Source organism: Nomascus leucogenys, chromosome 17 (genome assembly GCF_006542625.1).
Source record: "Nomascus leucogenys isolate Asia chromosome 17, Asia_NLE_v1, whole genome shotgun sequence".
Lineage (NCBI taxonomy): Eukaryota > Metazoa > Chordata > Mammalia > Primates > Hylobatidae > Nomascus > Nomascus leucogenys.
This window is the reverse complement of record NC_044397.1, coordinates 61,130,070-61,149,723: the sequence shown is the minus strand read 5'-3', so window position 1 is coordinate 61,149,723 and position 19,654 is coordinate 61,130,070. Positions and strand designations below refer to the sequence as shown.

Here is a 19,654-nt window from a genome sequence, read left to right as displayed (position 1 = left end):
CACCAACGCGAATTCCACAAACCACAGCGACTGTGCTGTGCACTGTCCCAGAGGAGTGGGCAGGCACCAGGCCAGGCCCCAGAGAGGAGAGAGCCGTCTCACCACAGCCAGGCTGGCGCTCCTCCCTGCAGGGGGCTGGGACAAGGGGCAGTTCACAGCTGCCCAGCTGAAGCCGGGCTCTGGGGCCGGGGTCAGCCCACCCACCTGGGGCCCAGGCCATCTGCTCTCCTGGCCTGACGGGAGAAGAGACACGGACGGCGGCTTTAAGGCCACTGAGCTCTCAGGACGGCCCGAGCACCCGAGCTCTGAGCCAGCAGGAGCAGGAGGGCTGGGCTGCGCCTCCAGCCTCGGGGCCCACCCTTGCTGAGCCCCCATCTCCCTCCTGCATGTCCAGGGGCTGCCCTGGACCACATCGGGTCCCCAGCTCCGTCGCGCCCCTAAGCACAGGGCATGGGGAGGGCCCTCGGGAAGGACGGGCAGAAGCGGTCCCCATCCGAGGAGTCCTCTGACCCCAGGGTGCGGGCGTGGGCTGGAGTGCGGGTGGGGTCGGGACTCTGCGCCCGCGGCGTCCCAGCTGTGGAAGGGACACAGCCGCCTCGCCCGGGCAGGAGCGCCCGCGCGGGAGCAGTCAGTCCCTCACCCCAGTAGTGGGACCTGAGTGGATCCAAAAGCCAGCGACACCAGCCCATTCGGAAGAAACTGGGGACGAGAGACATTCCGACGCCAGCACCGTAGGGGCCGCACTCGGCGTCCGCGCAGCCTTGCAGCGACCTCAAAGGCGGCGCTTCAGAGAGGGTTACGCCCCTACTGGAGAGGCGGCCCGCGGGTAGTCACCGCGCCGGAGAAAGAGGTGAAGCCCCGGCTCCGGAATGACTCCCGCCAGAACCAGGCCGAGGCCGCGCGGCTCGCGAAGGACGCGCGGGAAGAGCCTTTCCGCCGGCTGAGCCGTGGGCGCCACCGCCAGGGACCCCAGGCTCACCAAGCCACGCGCGGAACCGCACGGGGTCCACGCACAGTGGCCGAGACTGGGCGGGGGCGAGGGCGCTTTGGGACTTAGGATACGCTTTGTGCCCGATTGCTTCTTTTTTCCTGCAAGCCGCGCATCAATTAAAGTACTCGGGTTTTTGTTTGGTTTCAGATCAATCAGATTTCATCCTTCGAAAGTTTTATTCTCAAGGAATGCAAAAGGATTTTGGAAGCTTAGAAATGTCCACGTAATCAGACTGTGGGGCACTTGCATATGGGAGAGGGGAGCTTTGGGGCAAGTCTCAGAAGAAAGAAATGGGGCTTCAACAGAACCAGTTCCTGGGGCCGGAAGGGACTCGAGAGAGTCATTTGACCCAACCCTCCTGGTTTATAAGTGGGGAGGCTGAAACCCAGAGAGTTACGTGGCAGCCCAAGGCCACACAACCCAGTGCTATGTCATGCGCGGTGGGAGGGGGCCATGTATCATGTCCTTTAAAAATGTCCTTTGTACACCCGCATTCATAGCAGCATTATTCACAACAGCCAAGAGGCAGGAGCAACCTGCGTCTGTCAACAGATGAGCAAAATGCACACAATGGAATATTATTCAGCCTTAAAAAGGAAGGAAATGCTGACACAGGCTACAACATGGGTGAAACTTGAGGACATTATGCTCATTGAAACAAGGACAAACACTGTCTGATTCCACTTATATGAGGTCCCTAAAGTTGTCAAATTCATAGAGGCAGACAGCAGAATGGTGGGTGCCAGGGTGAGGGAGGGGAATGGGGAGTCGGTATTTAATGGGGACAGTTTCACTTGGGGAAGATGAAAAAGTTCTGGAGATGGATGATGGTAACAGTTGCATAACAATGTAAATACAGTTACTGCCACCGAACTGTACACTTAAAAATGGTTAAGACAGCAAATTTTTCTGTTATGTATATTTTACCTTAATAAAATAATGTCCTGGTATGGTATGTAGCTGTTATCTCTGAGGAATCATTAAGAAACAATGACAGAAACTGGTACTTGCAATGCTGTCTTTAAAATCTGGTTTTTATTTTTATTTTTTTTTACTTTTTTGAGACAGTCTCATTCTATTGCCCAGGCTGGAGTGCAATGGCATGATCTCGGCTCACTGCAACCTCCGCAACCCCCTGGTTCAAGCAATTCTTGTGCCTCAGCCTCCTGAGTAGCTGGAATTACAGGCACATGCCACCACGCCTGGCACATTTTTTAATTTTTAGTAGACATGGGGTTTCATCATGTTGGCCAGGCTGGTCTCGAACTCCTGACCTCAAGTGATCCGCCCACCTTGGCCTCCCAAGGTGCTGGGATTATAGGCGTGAGCCACTGCACTCAGCCAAAATCTAGTTTTAAGAAGAACTCCTTTATTACCATGTGGCAAATCAAATTCTTAACCTCTAGTAACAAACAAGAAAAACTCAGAGAAAAGAATCCCTGACAGTAAACCATAAACTAAAAGCAATGTGCGGCTGTGAGGGGTGGCAGGCAAGACTGTTGTGCCCCAGCATGTGCCCCTGAGGCTGGCCCCGGGCGCTTGCAACCCCTACTCAGGCCTCTCCCAGCCCCAGCCCCGGGTACCCAGAGGGGCTGTCCTGCCCCTGCGAGCACCACAGCCTGGCTCTGCGGATCTGAGCTGTGTCATCCTTCACACAGGACCCCCACCGCCCCAGCTCTGGGCCTCAGGGACAACAGTGGGAAACCAGAGGCCTTCAGGCCTGGGTCTCTGCTTCCACCTGCAGATAGGACAAGGGGAAGGGGTGTGTGACTGACTCTGCCCTACCCCCACTCTGGGCAGGGAAGGGTGGCTGCGTGGCTGGCTCCCTGTACCATGGACTGACCCTCACGATGCTCTAAGAGGTGACCCTTCTCCTGCCCAGGGTCATACAACGGGGCCCAAATGAGGCACAGGTCCATCCTCACCATAGAGTCACGCCTGCTAGAGACTTTCCTCACCACATCTCTGTCTCCACAGCCCAGAGGGGGAAACTGAGCCCCAGTGTGTGCTTCCTGCTGGTGATGCCCCCATAGGTGACCAAGGCTGGGAAGAGCCCCACATTTACCCCAGGGCAGTGAGGCCACAGAAACAGCACAGGAGTCACGGGGAGGCTGTGCTCTGGTCCATCCACACTCCAGAGCCTCCATCCTCGGTGCCAGAAAGTGGAGGTGAGTGGAATTAAAAATGACAACTCTATTCCAGCATCCTCAGCCCCCACTGGGGGAAATAGCTCAGCCAGGTGTCAGTGGCGGGGGGGTAGGGGGCTGGGGCAGAGACCCAGAAGTGCCTGCGACACTCTCAGGGGATGCAAAGCCCCAGAACGGCCTTCAGAGCTAGGGATGAGCCACTGAGGACCTGGGAGGGCAGGAGAAGGAGGGCCCCCCAGAAGACAGGATCCTTTAAGTGAAAGAGGAAAGGGAGGAAGACGGAGGGAAGGAGGGGAGGATGATGCGGCTGGAGAAAGAAACAGTCCCAGGTCCTGCCCGGGAGGGGCTGCCCCATAAAGTGAGGGGGGTGCCCAGTGACCATCGTCACCACACCAGGAAGAGCCTAGAAAAGACCAGGAAGCAGAAGAGGGAGAAAAAGTAGAAACATGAAGTGAGAAAAAGAGAGGGAGAGAAACAGAGAGACAGAGGAGACAGAGAAAGAGTAACACCTCCCGCAAGACAGGCTGTCCTGGGTTGGATGTCATGTGGACAATTGGTCAAGATAAGAATTTGTGAATGTCAATCAGAGAATAAAAATGTAAGAATAAAATGAACCTGGCCTCAGGCATGCAGAGGAATTGTGAAAAGCACCAAAATCACTGCTTTTCTCAGGGTTTTTGACTGGAAGGGGTGTTCTCTGTCAGTCCCTGGGGCTGTTATGATGAAAGGATGGGGATGGGGTGGTGGTGGGCAGTGGGCCCAGGACAGCTGGGTCCCCAGCTCTGTCAAAGGAGGAGTACAGGCTCAGCCACATTAATTTCCAGGGAGACAGCAGGACCCTCGGGGCTGGTGCGCTTCCTCAGCAGCGGCCTTGTGACCACCACTTTCTCACTAGCCACTAGGCCCATCACCCCTGATGGGCTCCTGGCATCCCAGCACCCAGCCCAGCCTCCACCCACCTCCCGCTGCCTGGCTGGGGTCTTGAGTGACAGGCCAGCACTCCCTCGCTCCGTCCCGTTCCCCTGATCCTTGGGCTGCCTTTCAGGGCACACACATTGTGCCTCAGAAGTCCCACACTGCAATGGAAGTCGTCCTGCTGCTATGAGGCCCCGACAAGGACTTGAGGGGCCCAGGCTTTCTCTGAGGAAGGAAAGAGGGCACAGGCGGAGGGGACCCCTGAGGCCCACCTCACACTGCAGTAATGGGAGGCTACAGCCCCAGCCTTGCTACAAAGGCCTGGCCTGGAGTTTCTGATGGGACAGTCCCAAGGGCCACTCAGGAAACAAGCAAAATAGAGTCCCAGGATGTGAGGTGAGGCCCAGACGTGGGGTGAGGCTATGGGGGCAAAGTTTGGAAGCCAGGGCACGTACTGGGTTCCTAGTCACAGTGGAACCCTCAGTCACACAGCCCTGAAAGTAAGGTGGTACAGATGGCATCTTCCCCTGTGCTGGTCTCTGGAAAGGGTCACCCAATGTGTCATGTGTCCCGGAACTCCAGGTCAGAACCCGCCTCAGGCCCAGCTCATGTGAGGGCTCACAGGTTCCTGGATCTTCCTGGGCCAGCAGGAGCCTGGCCCTCCCCAGTGCCTCTGGCCTGAGCTCACATCAGGCACAGGCCCAGAGGGCTGGCTAAGTTTAGAGATGCTGTCATCCGGCACCAGTCAGATGCTCCAGTGACAAGGCTTCTTCTCAGTTTTTTGTTTGCGAAGACACTTCGCAGCAGAGGCTGGCTCAGAGAAGGTGGCCTGGCCAAAGCCACATTTCTGCTGGGGTCCTGAAGATTAGGGGAGGCCGCCAACCATGAGCTGGGCATTGGCTGTCACTTTAATTTCTAAGCTCACTTCTCAGCAATGTGAACATCGAGATCCAGATGTGAGAGCTTTTATTTTCTGAGTAGGTTTTATTTCTTTGACATCTTTATTGAGATTTAATTCATATACCAAACAATTCACCCATTTAGAGTATATAATTCAGTGGTTTTAAATATATTGAGAGTTGTATATCCATTACCACAATCTAAGTTTATAACATTTTCATCACTTCAGAACCAAACTTCTACCCATTAGCAGTCACCGCCCATCCTTTTTCCATCCATTCTCGCTCCAGTTTCTGTCCTACAGGTATGCCTTTTCTGGACATTTCATAAAAAGGGAATTAAACAACACATGGCCTTTTGTGACTGGCTTCTTGCACTGAGCATGATGTTTTTAAGGTTCATCCACATTTTAGCATGTGTCAGTGCTTATTAGTATTTCATTCCTTTTTATGCCTGAATAATATTCCACTGTATGGATATAACACATTTTCCTCATCCATTCATCAGCTGGTGGACATCTGGGCTATTTCTACTTTTTGGCTACTACGGATAATGCTGCTATGAACCCGTTTCTGTGTGGACATATGTTTTCATATGTCTTGGGCATATACCTAAGAATAGAACATTTTGAGGACCCACTAAAGTATTTTTCATAGTAGCTGTGCCATTTTACATCCTCACCAGCAATGAATGAGCATTCCAACTTCACACCCTCACCAACACTTGCTATTATCTGTCTTTTTGACAATAGCCATCCTAGTAAGAGTGAAATGGCATCTCATGATGGTTTTGAATTGCATTTCCATAATGATGCCAAAATCTTTTCATATGCTGTGGGCCATTTGTTACCTATTTTAGAGAAATGTCTTAAGTCCTTTGCCCATGTTTAAATTAGATTGTTTCTTCTTACTGTTAGGTAGTAAAAGTTCTTAAAGTATTCTGAATACAAATTCCTTACCAGACACATGGTTTGCAAATATTTTCTCCCATTCTATGGACTATTCTACTCCCCTTTCTCAATGGTGTCCTTTGAATACAAAAGTTTTCACTGTTAATGAAGCCCAACAGCAAAACTATTTTTCTTTTGTTGTTTATGCTTGTGGTGTCATATCTAAAAAACCATTGCCTAATACAAAGTTGCAAAGATTTACTCTTATGTTTTCTTCTAAGAATTCTGTGATTTTAGCTCCTACATTTAGATCTATTATTTATTTTGAAATAATTTTTGTATATGGTGTCAAGTACAGCTCCAACCTCATTCTTCTGCATGTGGATACTCAATTGTCCATTTGTTGAATGGACCATTATTCTTCTCCACTGGAATTGTTTTGGCACCTTTGTAAAAAATCAACTGAACATAGACGTATGGATTTATTCTACACTCTCAATCCTATTTCACTGATCTATGTATTTATCCTTATGTCAATACCACACCGTCTTGATTGCTACAACTGTGTAGTTAGTTTTGAAATCAGAACCTGTGAGTCCTCCGATTTTGTTCTTCTTTTTCAAGATTGTTTTAGCTATTTTGGGTCTCTTGCATTCCTATGTGAATTTTAGGGCCAGGTTGTCAATTTTTGCAAAAAACGCAGCTGGAATTTTCATAGCAAAAATGTAGGTCAATTTGGAATACACTACTATTTAACAATATTAAATCTTCCAATCCATGAACATGGGATGTCTTTCCATTAATTTAGGTCTTCTTTAATTTCTCTCAACAGTGGTTTGTGGTTTTCAATGTACAAGTCTTGTACTTCTTTTATTAAATTTAGTATTAAGTATTTTATTTTTTAGATGCTATTGTAAATTGTTTTTCCTAATTTTGTTATTTTAAACTTCTAGTCCATTGAAATACAATGGATTTTTGTATATTGGTCTTATATCTTGCAATTTTGCTAAATTCATTTTTTTAGTTCTAATGGTTTTTTAAATGGATTCCTTAGGATTTTCTATATATGAAAGCATGTAATCTGAAAAGAGAGGTAGCTGTAACTATTTATTTCCAATCTGGAAGCCTTCTATCTCTTTTTCTTGCCTAATTGCCCTGGCTAGAATCTCCTATACCATGTTGCCTAGAAATGGAAAGAGCAGATACATTCAATTTTCCACCATTAAATATGAGATTAGCTGTGGATTTTTCACAAATGTATTTTATCAAGTTAAGGAAGTTCCTTTCTACTTGTTTATTGAGTTTTTATCAGGAAATAGTATTGGTTTTTGTTAAATGCTTTTTCTGCATCTATTGAAATGGTTCATACAGTTTCTATGTTTGTTCTAGCAACATGGTGTATTATATAGATTGATTTTTGTAGGCTGAATGAACCTTTCATTCTTGGGATACATCCCACTTGCTCATAATGTATAAATAATCCTTTTTATATGTTGCTAGATTTATTTTGCTAGTGTTTTGTTGAGGATGTTTCATCTGCATTCATAAGTGATAACAGTGTGTAGTTTTGTGATATCTTTGGTTCTGGTATTAGGGTATTGCTGGCTTCACAGAATGAATTGGAAAGAATTTTCTCCTCTTCTACTTTTTGGGAGAGCTTGTAAAAGACTGGTATTAATTCTTCTTTAAATGTTTGGTAGGATTTACCAATGAAATTATCTGAGCCTGAGCTTTCCTTTGTGGGAAAATTTTAAATTACTAAGTCAATCTCTACTTGTTATAGGTCTATTCAGATTTTCTACTTCTTCTTGAGTCAGTTTCAGTAGTCTGTGCCTTTCTAAGTATTTGTCCATTTCATCCAGGTTCTCTAACTTGAGGGCACATAATTATTCATAGTTATTTCCTTATAATATTTTTTCTGTAAGGTTGGCAGTAAGGTCCCCTGTGTCATTCCTGATTTTAGCAATTGGAGTCTTCTTTTTTCTTGGCTTTACCATCCTTTTTATAATAGTAACCTTCCTCCTAACTGGCACTCCTGAGTCTTCTTAATTATTCCCAGAGGTATTAAACACCTTCTACCCTATCATATAATTTGTTTAGTATTTATGTTTATTGCCTGCTTCTATCCAGCAGTATATAAGCTCCCCAAAGGCAGGCATCCTTGACTGCTTTGTTCACTACTGTTTCCCAAGCACCCATGGCACATGGTAAGTACAGGCAACCAGACTTGCTGAATAAATGAGTACGTCTTCAAGAGAGCAAAAAGAAATCAGGAACAGACTAAGACAACTATGAATGTAACTATTATTCTTAAAAGAAACCAGGAAAAATGAAAAAAAAAATGGTGATTTTGAAGCTCTGGACCTGTGTTGTCCAATATTGTGGTTACTGTCACCATGTAGTCATAAGAACCTGGTCCAAACTGAGATGTGCTGTAAGGGTAAAATACACACCAGATTTCAAGACATAGTACAAAAAGGAATGCAAAATAGCTTAATAATTTTTGTTTTGATTACATGTTGAAATGATTTTTTTATTTTTGTACAGATGGGGTTTTGCCATGTTGCCCACGGTCTCTTAACTCCTGGGCTCAAGCTATCCACCCACCTTGGCCTCCCAAAGTGCTGGGATTACAGGCATGAGCCACTGCACCAGGCCTCTGAAACGATATTTTGGATATAAGGTTAAATAAATATATTTTTAAAGTTCCTTTCACCTGTTTCTTCTTGAAGTACTAGAAAATTTTTAATCACACATATGGCTCAACTTTGTATCACATTTTATCTCTTCTGGACAATGGTGCTCTCGATAACTTGGATGGGGTGGGCGGTGGGGCAGTAATGTCATTGTGAATGTAGAGAAAATGAAGGTAAACTTTAAATTCATGCCTAGGTGGGCTCTGAAAGAACCAAGGGTTATATGAAGGAGTGTGGACTTAGGCGAGTGTCTGGCCTCAGGTGCAGACTCCTCTGCAGAGTCTAGGTATGCAGTGCCCATTGGAATCACCTGGGAGCTTTTAAAAAATGCTGATACCCCATTTCCCTAGTGTCTGGCTAAATGTGATGGGGACTGAACACTCCTCAGGGGCTTCCCATGTGTGGCCGGGGCTGAGAACCACCACGTGGTCATCTTCTTTGGGAGGGTCTGCTCCTAACCAGACTCATACTCTTTGCCCAGAAAGCGCCTAACTAATGGCCTGGATCAAACTCACAGACGCTGAGAATCAGACAGCACCTCAACAAACAAGAAGTCATGTGAACAACTTCATTAAGAAATGAGCTGAAGGCTGAAAGCCTCTTGGAGTCAAGTTCCATGACAGACATATAAGTGCTGACAGCCCTGCCACTGCATTTCACCAGGTGACAAGACTGTCTACCCAGACTGGACATCAGAATACCCCCAAGGCCTACCTGCAGAGCCACCCAATACCTCTTATAAGGCCCTCATCTTTTACAGGGTGGGTGTGCCACTGCTCTGGGAAGCAGTCCCAGGTGCAAGGCCTGAGTGACCCAGACCATTGCTGAGTCACTGTGGAGCACCTACTGTGTGCCAGGCACTGTTCTCAGCACTTGAATTCAGGGTGTGTTGCGTGACAGAATCAGGGCTCCTCAGCTCCTTGCTGGAAACGGCACTCACTGGGATGTGCTTGACACCCAGAGGGCATTACAGCAAAAGGCATAACACCTGCTGTACTTCATCGTGAGGGGGACAGCAGCTCCTGCCCTCCAGGCTTCTCTTGCTGCTCACAAAGTGAGGAAACAAGAACTGTGGGTCCCAAATTCCACCCTGTACAAGTGTGCCATTATGCTTCCTCCCAAAAAATCTTCTTAAATCTTTGCCTGGTTGTTGCCAATCTGTTCTAGAATTCAACAAAAGCTTCTATCTGGCTTAACAAAGAATCATAAGTTATTTTTGGGTAATTATGTCAATACAAAAAGAACTGTGTCCACCAGGAACTGAGCCCTCAACAAGTGACCCTCTAACCCAGGAGACAAAAGCCACCCAAAAGTTTGGCAGCTAGCAACACCACCTTTCTCTAACATCAAAGGATGTTTTCATTTTAAATAAATTCAAATTTTTATATGAATAAAATATACATTTCTGTGTAATATGCCAATATGATAATTTTTTAAAAACCAAGTTGATACATAATGCATTTTTATGTTTCTGCACTAACAAAGTGACTTGCAGCTGTAAAAGAGGCTTTAAAAATAATCAAATCAGATTCCATTTTTGTGGGGGAAGAGAGAGAGAATTAAATTTTTTTAAAATATATTTAAAATCTCCAGAAAGGCCACATCTCTTGCCTGGATGAGGGAGGTGGCATCACGGAACACAGGGAAATGGGAGTGGTCTTCCCAGGGACAGACATTGCACACTTATCTCCACCTGGTCTCTTCTAGTAAATTACTGTTAAATTCTAGGGTGGCTCAATATAGACTCTTCAAAGGCCAATGGAGCAAAAATGAGGGAAACATCCCTGTTAGAATTTTTAAGTAGAAGATACAAAACCTAAACATTGCATATCTCTCCCCTCTGCTCTTGAGGATTCCTAGAAAAGGGGGATGGAAAGATGGGAATAGATCCTTCAGTTCTTTCAAGTGAGACCTGAGACATCCTTAGTCCTGTGGCCTTTGACCTCGGCAGGAGTCCACTTGCACCCACCTCCATAGGCCTAGCCCCTGCAGCTGGTCGTGCTGAGAACACAGCTTTCCTTCACAATAGTTGGGCCCTCCTAATAACCTTTCAGGCCCTGATTTCAAATATAGCATCCTCTTATACCCCATCACACTTGCTAGAGGATGGGTCCCAATTTTTGGTTTAAAAAATGTGGCCAACGCGTATGCACACATTTCTCTGCTAAGAATTGGAAGGCACTTAGCTGAAGAAAAGACTTACTGACACGGGGGGTCGTCATGAAAGTGTTGGGCAAACAGATTGCAGAATCACATATATGGTGATTCCATCTGTGTTTTGAAATCATATATATCTGCTATATATGTAGATGTGTATATATGTACACACACACACACATATCCTCATACTGACATTAAAATTAAGAGGCCAGGTACCTCTGGAGAGTGAGGGAACTTGAGTGTAAACGAGTCACATTTTACTGCACGTACTTCTGTATTACTTGGTTTGTGTGTGTGTGTGTGTCTGTGTGTGTTTTACAAGATCATATTGCCCTGGTAATTTAATTAATAAAATAAAAATTTCTAGTCTTGCTGGTGTCATATGGAGTCAGAGTGTTGGTTGTCTTTGATGACAAAAGGAAATAACGTCTTCACAAAGGGGAACCTAGAGGTAATGCCCTTGGTTTGGAAAAGCACAAATACATCATGGTGAGCAGCCGGCCAAGGACAGGTGCCCAAAAGCCTCAGGTCAGAGTAGACCACAAGCTGGCTATGAGTCAGCCAGTAGAGTTACAGCATTTTTAAAGCACAGAATAGAGTAGGGTAATGAGCTTCTGAGAGGAGCAGAATGTGGATTCAAATCCTGACCCTGTGTGACCTTTACTGGGGAATGGGGCTTCTCTGTGCCTCAGCTACCTCTCCTGTAAACTTGGGATGATTACAGTACCTACTTCACAGATCTAGCACGTTAATATAATAAGCACCATTTAAGCGCTAGCAACTGTTACCAGAAAAGAAAAGAGTCCTGGTAGCAAGCATGCAGATATATTCTTAGCTCTCAGCAAAGTAGGTTATGGTATAAAAATACCATTAAATAGTAACTAAACTAGCATCACCTTAATGCACATCTTGCCAGCAATCTCAGCATGTGCGACTTCTTTTTAAACTACCCTACATTAAGGAATCAAGACCAGGAGGACTCTTGCTGGCCTCCTGGGAGCCAGGCTGGAAGGCAGAGGCCCACCCAACTCACCCCTTCCCCACCTCAGGCCAGGCACTGGGGACACAACCGTGGGCAGGGGGCCGGACCTCCGCCTCTCTGTGGGTAAGCTGTCCAGCACATCAGATGGGGCAAAGTGCCAGGGAGAAGACAAGTTCGGGGGAGGGGCAGGGAGGAGTGGGGAGGCAAAAGGAGAGCCAGGGCAGGTGGCGTCTGGGACAGCCTGCTGAGCAGCCCAAGGGAGTGAGCTGTGAGGGGTCAGGGGAAGAGAGGCAGCTTGGCCAAGGCCCCCGAGGCAGGGAGTGCCTGGTGTGCTCTGGGGAGAGAGAAAGCAAATACGATGATCCCTCCTCCTCCATTCCTCTCTTCCCTGGCAACCGGCTCAGAGCTTGGAGACTCAAAAATTGATTCGCTCTGAATTTCCTAAGTTTATCTATTAACTACCTAGCAGGCCATTCGCTGGTTCACAGTGTGCCTCTCGGCAGAAGGCATCCGCCAGCTGACAGTGATGCCCCCGCCAGCGGTCAGGCCACACACGCCCCAGGATATAGCCTGCTCGCTGGCGACTGGGGTACCACTGGATGGAGTCAAGGACATATCAAGGTCAGTTTTGGGACTATCTGAGGTTTAGTGGGAGAGATGGGAGGGGTGGGAGAAGCCCTGGACTGGAGCTCAGGGGCCATTCTTGCTGCCTGGGCTTGGGCAAGTTGCCAACCTTTCCTGAACTTCGGTTTTTTGTCTGTAAAATGGGGCTGGGAAGAAGGGCCTTTCTGGACAGTTGGAATCAAATAAAATCAAACATTTAAAGTAATGTACACATTAGGTGTTGTTACAACATGGCCCAGCCCTAGCTGCCATCTCCCCCAGAAAAGGAGGAGCCCATGAACCCCTGAAATGATATCCAAAACCTCGTGGGAGATGCTTTCTTCTAGGGAGCTCTCCATGTTTGAAAAGAGACAACTCCCCAAAAATGGAAGATTCACGAGGCTGAATACAAAATGTGAGACCTCTTCCTACCCAACAAACGGTCGACACTGACAACCCATCAACAGTGACAACCTGCCAACCCGAGGAATGGCAGCACCCAGGGAAAGGGGCAGCCCCAACGCTGCTGCACGAGTGGACACAGCAGAGAGAGTGGCAGCACCTGCAAAGACAGAAGACACGCGGACCCTCCTCGGCAGCCCGACTGCCAGGGACACACCCTAAAGAAATTCTCACACCTGCACCCTAGACGCACTCAGGGCCCGGGCCGTGACAGTGCTGGCCACGGTGTGCTGGGTGACAATGGAACACAGGAGACAACCTAGATTTCCATTGGGATGGGGGCAGGCAGGACAGTGTTCACACTACAGGTCGCCATGCAGCAGCCTACGATCAAACACATCGACGAGCACAGGTGTCAACAAGACTATTGAGTGAAAAGTACAAGTTCCAGGTTTTTTATGTAAAGTTAAGAAAAACACCCACACAAAAGAATCCTATATATTAGTTATGGATACTTATATCCATGTGTAAATGTACCCGAAAGAGCCTGGGAGGAAAAATATAAAAGCAGTAGTTGGAAGAAAATGGGTTACTTAATATTTCTTTGTAATACTTCTTATAAATTTTTTTAAAAAGGACTTAAAGCCAAAATGACAAAAGATTAACCATTTTCAATTCTGTGTAGAAGAGATACTGTGTTCATTTTATTATTCCTGGGGTTTTTCTGGATTTTTAAAGTTTATCCAATGTAAAAAAAATTAAAACCGCACTGTTGGCTGGGCCATGCCAGGCTGAGGGCTTCCTTGCCTTGCTCTGCAACTGCTCCCACATGGGCCACCAGGCTAGTGTCTGTGAGCCCTGCCAGGCTGAGCAGGGAAGGGCACACACTCCCTGTAGAGCTGGGCAGGGCAGGGCCCCAGAAAGCGGCCCCTCTTGGCTGGCTGACCCGGCTGCCCAGGCCTCTGGGGAAGATTCGGGAGCAGAGAGCAGAAAAGGATGGGGTAAGGGAGGGGAAAGGCCAGTGGCCTTGTCATACATGAGCAGCTGTGGGCCTGAGGCCAAGCCCTTCCTTTGGTCAGGGAGCTCAGCGCCACCTGACTGGGTGCCAGTGGCTGCAGCTTTAAATAAACTTGGACATGTCCACCTGGGGCCAGGAAGCAACACCAACTGTGCCCCAGGCGGGCACTGTCAACAACTAGTCAACATATCAAGCAAGGGACCCCAGCGCTGCAAACGGGCTGAGTGCCCACAACTGAGCCCTGGCCTCAGACATCCCCCTTAGGTGCCCTGCTCTGCCCTCCCAGCTCCCTGGTCCACCTCTGTGGCACGGCTGCAGCCCCAAGGAATCGGTCCCTTCCCTACCCAAGAGCCGCCACAGCAGGGCAGTGGTAGGCCCTTGGCGTCCCCAGGGACCCCGGCGCCTAGCAGGGCTCCACAAAGGTGCACTGGGCTGAGCTGCCTGCTCCTGGCTTGGGCATCTCCTCTTGTCCCAGGTCATGGGGCTCCCCTCGATGCCAGGCTCCACTCCTCACCTCACAATGCATGGCTCCCAGTGCTTTCGCTCAGGAGGCCACGCTCGCCCCCTTCCAGCAGCAGCTCATTCTCTGGCTTGACAGAGAAGCCCAGCAGTCTTAGCCCCAGCTGGTCTCTACCTCTGGAGCCACCTCTCTCAAGCTTCCCCAGGCAGCCCCAAAGACCTCCATTCCCCAGTATGGGTGGCACTGAACAGGACATCCAGCTGCACTGGAATCGGAGGCTCAGCGGGGAGCTGGCCACCCGGACACTGCTGCTGGACACAGGGAGGCTCGCAGCAAAGGGAAGAAGGAACAGCCAGAGTGAGCTGCAGGCTGAGGACACTGGGGGCACATGGGGAGGTCTTGAAAGTGGCTTCTTTGGAGAAGACCAGGGACACCTGCTGTGAGGGCCTCGGTGCTTCTGAGCACAAGCAGAGAAGACAACAAGAAGGCCCCTGTGGAAAGACTGACTTTCCCACTGTTGCTCTCTTCCTCAGAGAACCAGGCACATTAACTGCCACCCACCTGCCCCTCCAGCGGCCAGGACACCTCTGGAGGCCAAGAGGACAGACAGGGGTAGATCGGTGCATCTGAGGGGTGAAGACTGGGGAGCCAGCCACCCACTCAGGGATACGCATGAAGGGGTCTGGGCCCGCCCCCTCCCTCGAGGTCTCAGCCCTGGGGTGCTCTCCAGATCCATCCAAGGAAGGGTCCCCCAGCCAGCCTGGCCCCCCACCCCACCCATCCAGCATGGGCTTCTTGCACAGGGCTGGGCTCCACATCCCTACCCCCTACCCGAATCCTCTCCACACGTGCAGGGAGAAGTGGGGAATGAACACACCCCCACACTCCTCCAGCTCCGCACTCCACAATTATCAATGATCAGCGTCCCTCACCCACCACAAGGTTTCACCAGACACTTATTTAGTAAAGGAAAAAAAGGATCTGTTGCTGGATGTGTAAGAGGAAATCTCGCCAGCACCGCCAGCGCCCCCACCGCCCGCACTGAAGGGACGGAGGAGGATGGGGGAGGACGGAGGAGGATGGGGCTCTGGCCCAGTCAGGCTGGAGATTCAGGAGTTCTGAAGCTAGCCCTGGGGATGCCAGGTTCAGCCACCTTGATTCTCAGACGGGAGACCCCAGGCCAGACAGGAGGCCCCTGAGGCGCTCCCCATCTCTGACCCCAGGGGCAAAGCCGGGTCTGGGGACCACGAACCAGACCTTCGCCCCACACTGCTCATACTGCTAAGGAGAGAACGGGAGCCACGGCACCTGTTCCCCGTGAGGTCCCACTTCAAACAAACCTTCAAAGCCCCTTCCCCTTTAGGGCGCCCCCGCCAACAGTCCAAAATCCAGCCCCCATCCACCTCGATGACCCTGAAATTTGCAACCCAGTCAGGCTCTTAGTCTCTCCCCGTTATCCCCATGACCTGATCCAGGCTCCCTGACCTCGTCCTCCCCACACCTCCAAATTCCTGTTTCCAGAAGAATCTGGGGGAAAATCCTCCAGAACCCAGATTCCCCAGGGGACCTACAGCAGAGGCTCTCCCACGCCGGCACCCCCAGCGCGGATGGGGCCAAGCGCAGGAGCAGGCGCAAGCAGGTCCCGCCACCCCCGCCGCCTGCCGCTCGGGTGGGGGTGGAGACAGCGCACCCGCGTCGGGGACGACCCTCTGGGGCCGCAGCCGACCCCTCCCGGCGCTCCGGGCCCGGCGGCCACCCCCGCGCGCCCCTCCTCTCTGACCTCCTCGCCGCCAAATGCGTCACGTCTGCCGGGCGCTCCGGGGACACCTGCTGCCGCCCCCGCCGCGCCAAGTCGCGAGCCCGGAGCCCCGGCCCGGCAGCCGCGCTGGGCAGAGCTGGGCAGGGCCGCGCGCGCTGAGGTCTGGCAGCCGGGCCCGGGGCCGGGGGCTCGCGGGTCGGGGCCGCGCGGGGCCGTGCGCTTGGGCCCGGAGCCCAGAGAAGCCGGCGGCGCGCGGGGCCGCAATGCGCCCAGAGACGGCGGCGCGGAGGGTCCCGGAGGTCCCGGCCCTCTGGGGTCCCCGGCCCAGCCCGCGCGCGCCGCTGCTCTTACTTGCCAATATCCTCGTAGAGCTGGTACTCGTCGGTGAAGCGGGTGCAGGTCACCGTGGTGGCCATGGCGGCGGCGGACGGGCTCGGCGTGCGCTCGGCTGCGCTCGGGCGGCGGCGACTCCGGCTCCCGCTCGCGGGCACGGCGGCTACACGGGCGCGGGCGCGGGAGACACCTCGGCTCGCGGCGCCAGGCGGGGGCCGGGCTGGGCTGCGCCGGGCGGCGAGCGCACGCGAGATCTGCTCGCTCCGTCCTCGCCAGGAGCGCGCCGCACACCTACGCGCGGGGAGGCGCGGGCGCCGCTGTCACCGCCGCCGCCGCCGCGCCCGCCCCGCCCGCCGCCCCCTGCACGCGCCTTCCCCGCGCCCTGCACACGCTGCTCCTGCACCAGCACCCGCAGGGCACCGGCGCCCTGCATCTGCACACGCGCCCTGCACACACACCCGTGCCCCGCACCCGCAACGCACCTGCACCTGCACCTGCACTCACACGCGCGCCCGCCCCTGCCCGCCCCTGCACCCCACACACACACCCGCGCCCTGTACTGACGCCTTCATCCTGTACCCGCACCACGCCCGCACCTCGCGCACGCAGGCCACTTGCTGCTGCCGACCCCTCGCTTTCATATAACACAGAAGAGTGCACATAATGAACGCAGCCTCCTTTCTTTCTATCTCTCTCTCTCTCTCTCTCTCTCTCTCTCTCTCTCTCTCTCTCTCTCTCTCGAAGGCCCACTGAGCCTGACAGCAGGAGGGGACTGGGGCCCACCTGGAGGCAGAGGGCTCATGTGCTGCCCTCCACAGGACTCATTCCTCACACCCTCAGGAAGAGATGCTGCCAGATCCCTTCTGCCCAGTCTCCATCAGCCACACATGCCACAAAGGCTGCCTGGCCAGGAGGAACCGCCCAGAAGGCCGGACGTACACACTGGGACACTGGCATGAGAAAGTGAAAGGGTGGGGCCTGCCCCCTCCCCTTAGTCCCAGCCCCTCCCTTCCCCCTCACTTCTCCAAAGACTGGTTGCTGGGTTGTCCGGAACGGAGGTCCCAGACAAATGGAGGCAACATTCGGAGTCCAGACCAAGGGACCCTGAGCCAGGGGAACAGGGGCTGCTCCATCAGCAATTTGGGGGGCCTGAGAGCTCACAGCCACCCTGATCAGGTAAAGGTACACATTCTCTCCTTTTCCAGCACGGTCCACCTGCCTGCCCCCTGCTTTTGCCTAGAGGAGGAGGGCCCACACACCCCAACCCCCTCTTGAAAGCAGCCAAGGAGGAGGATAGTGCAGGGAGGCAGGCAGGAGGCAGGGCGACCCGGTTTCCCACAAAACAGCCTTCCCTGAGGCCTGGCACCAGGGCTGCTGTCCAGAACCGGGACTTTAGACCACTGGGCTCCAGCATCCCCACACTCCTCTGACAGGGTCCATCCTGGGCAGGCTCTGAGGAGGGGGTTTCCAGCAGCCAGCTCTGGATTTGGGTCATGCTGCTGCCCTGATATGACCTCCTTACTGCTCCCCAAGGACCAATTCTGGGCCTATCCTGCTCATCCCTCTCACCTCGTGGCCAGCCCAGGGCAAGCCCCAGAAGCCACAATAAATGTCGTGTGGATAAGGGAGGGGATAAAGGGATTCTGAGTGCTGGCAGCCAGGGCCCTTCTGGGCCAGGATGCATTTGGCATGGGACTGCTGGGCAATCAGTAGAACACACGGCAACAAGTCCCTGCCATCGACCCACCTGCACCCAGAAGGCACTAGAGGACGAGAAACTCTCAGGCCAAAGGCAAATGCTGGGCCACCTGGGGAAGCCCCCAGCTGCGGAGGCAGAGGGATCCTGGCCTTGATTTCAGCAGGACTATAGCAGGAAGGGAGACCCCGTCCATGTCAGACTTGGACTCAGAGAATCCTGGGCCATCCTAACAGACAGACTGGCATGGGCTCGAGAAAGGACTGGAGGCCAAGTCTGAGGTTTGTTCTTGGCGTTGTGTTTAACCCCACAGGAGTTTCTTCCAGCATCTGCTGGAAGCATCCACATTTTCCCTTTCTGAGCTCTGGAAAGACGAGGTAGGGCCACACAATAGAATATAAATAACAAGGCAAGCACGGTGGCTCACGCCTGTAATCCCAGCACTTTGGGAGGCCAAGGTGGGTGGATTACCTGAGGTGAGGAGTTTGAGAGCAGCCTGGCTCTCTCATGGTGAAACCCCATCTCTACTAAAAATATAAAAATTAGCCAGGTGTGGTGGCCTATTGCCTATAATCCCAAATGAGAATCGTTTCAACCCGGGAGGCAGAGGTTGCAGTGCGCTGAGATCGCACCACTGCACTCCAGCCTGGGTGACAGAGCAAGACCCTCTCTCAAGAAAAAAAGAATACAAATAACAAGACAACAAAAGAAAATTGCACCCCTCTGTAAGTCGGACTCTTTCCAGGCTACTGTGAAGCCACACACACTCCTACCGGCATGTCCAGGAGATGATAAAGTGGTGCTGGCATCCTAATGACAGCTGACACTGTGCAGTTTACATGTGCTATCTCATTTAATTCTGAAACAAAACTATAAAGCATGTACTATTATTATCCCCATTTTACTAGATGGTTTAATGGAGAGACAGAGGGGTAAAGTAATTTACCCACAGTCACACAGCCACGGAATGACTATGATTCAAACCCCAGTGTCCCACACAGACACACACACACACACACACACACAAACACACATGTACCCACAAACACATCCATACAAACAGATCCACACTCACAGGGCTTCCTGGAGCCCTGAGTGTGGACACAGCAGCACACTAGGTGGTCTTTTATGAGGTCATCTTTCTTGGTTTTTTGTTTTTGAGATGGAGTCTCGCTCTGTTGCAGAGGCTGAGGTGCAGTGGCACAGTCTCGGCTCACTGCAACCTCCATCTCCCGGGCTCAAACAATTCTCCTGCCTCAGCCTCCCGACTAGCTGGGATTACAGGCACCCACCACCCTAATTTTTGTATTTTTAGTAGAGATGGGGTTTAGCTATGTGGGCCAGGCTGGTCTCAAACTCCTGACCTCAGATGATCCACCCACCTCGGCCTCCCAAAGTGCTAGGATTACAGGCATGAGCCACTGCACCCGGCCGAGGTCACCTTTCAAAAGTTGAGAAGCTGCCCAGGACCAGGGTTACACAAGAATGTGGGGTCACTAAGAGATGCAATTTGAGATTCATTGTATCCTATACTTCTCCCGCCTTTTGTACCTGTTAGCACCTGGGACCCCCAGGCAGTCCCTCCTCCGAGCTGAAATATTAGAGGTATGAAGCGGAGCTACCCTGGCGAGCGCAGGAAGGTCCGCGTGATTGGGCACCAGACAGTGGGGAAGGGCTGGGCTATCAGAGGCAGCCAGACTGTC

General features: G+C 51.5%; 1 protein-coding gene across 13 annotated transcripts in view; it reads right to left on the bottom strand.

Moving 5' to 3' along the window:
• The window catches only part of CAMK2B (calcium/calmodulin dependent protein kinase II beta), a 108,380-nt gene extending 91,802 nt beyond the window's left edge, over window positions 1-16,578 (bottom strand). For 3 of the 13 annotated variants that reach the window (XM_030797191.1, XM_030797190.1, XM_030797192.1), the window contains exon 1: window positions 16,274-16,561. In XM_030797191.1, the coding sequence (XP_030653051.1) occupies window positions 16,274-16,338 (65 nt within the window). In that variant the 5' untranslated portion in view covers window positions 16,339-16,561. Of the gene's footprint in view, window positions 1-15,943; window positions 16,103-16,273 lie in introns of those variants that run through there. The other 10 variants (XM_030797193.1, XM_030797195.1, XM_030797202.1 and 7 more) reach the window with 9 other exon arrangements.
• Window positions 16,579-19,654: the final 3,076 nt, after the last annotated feature.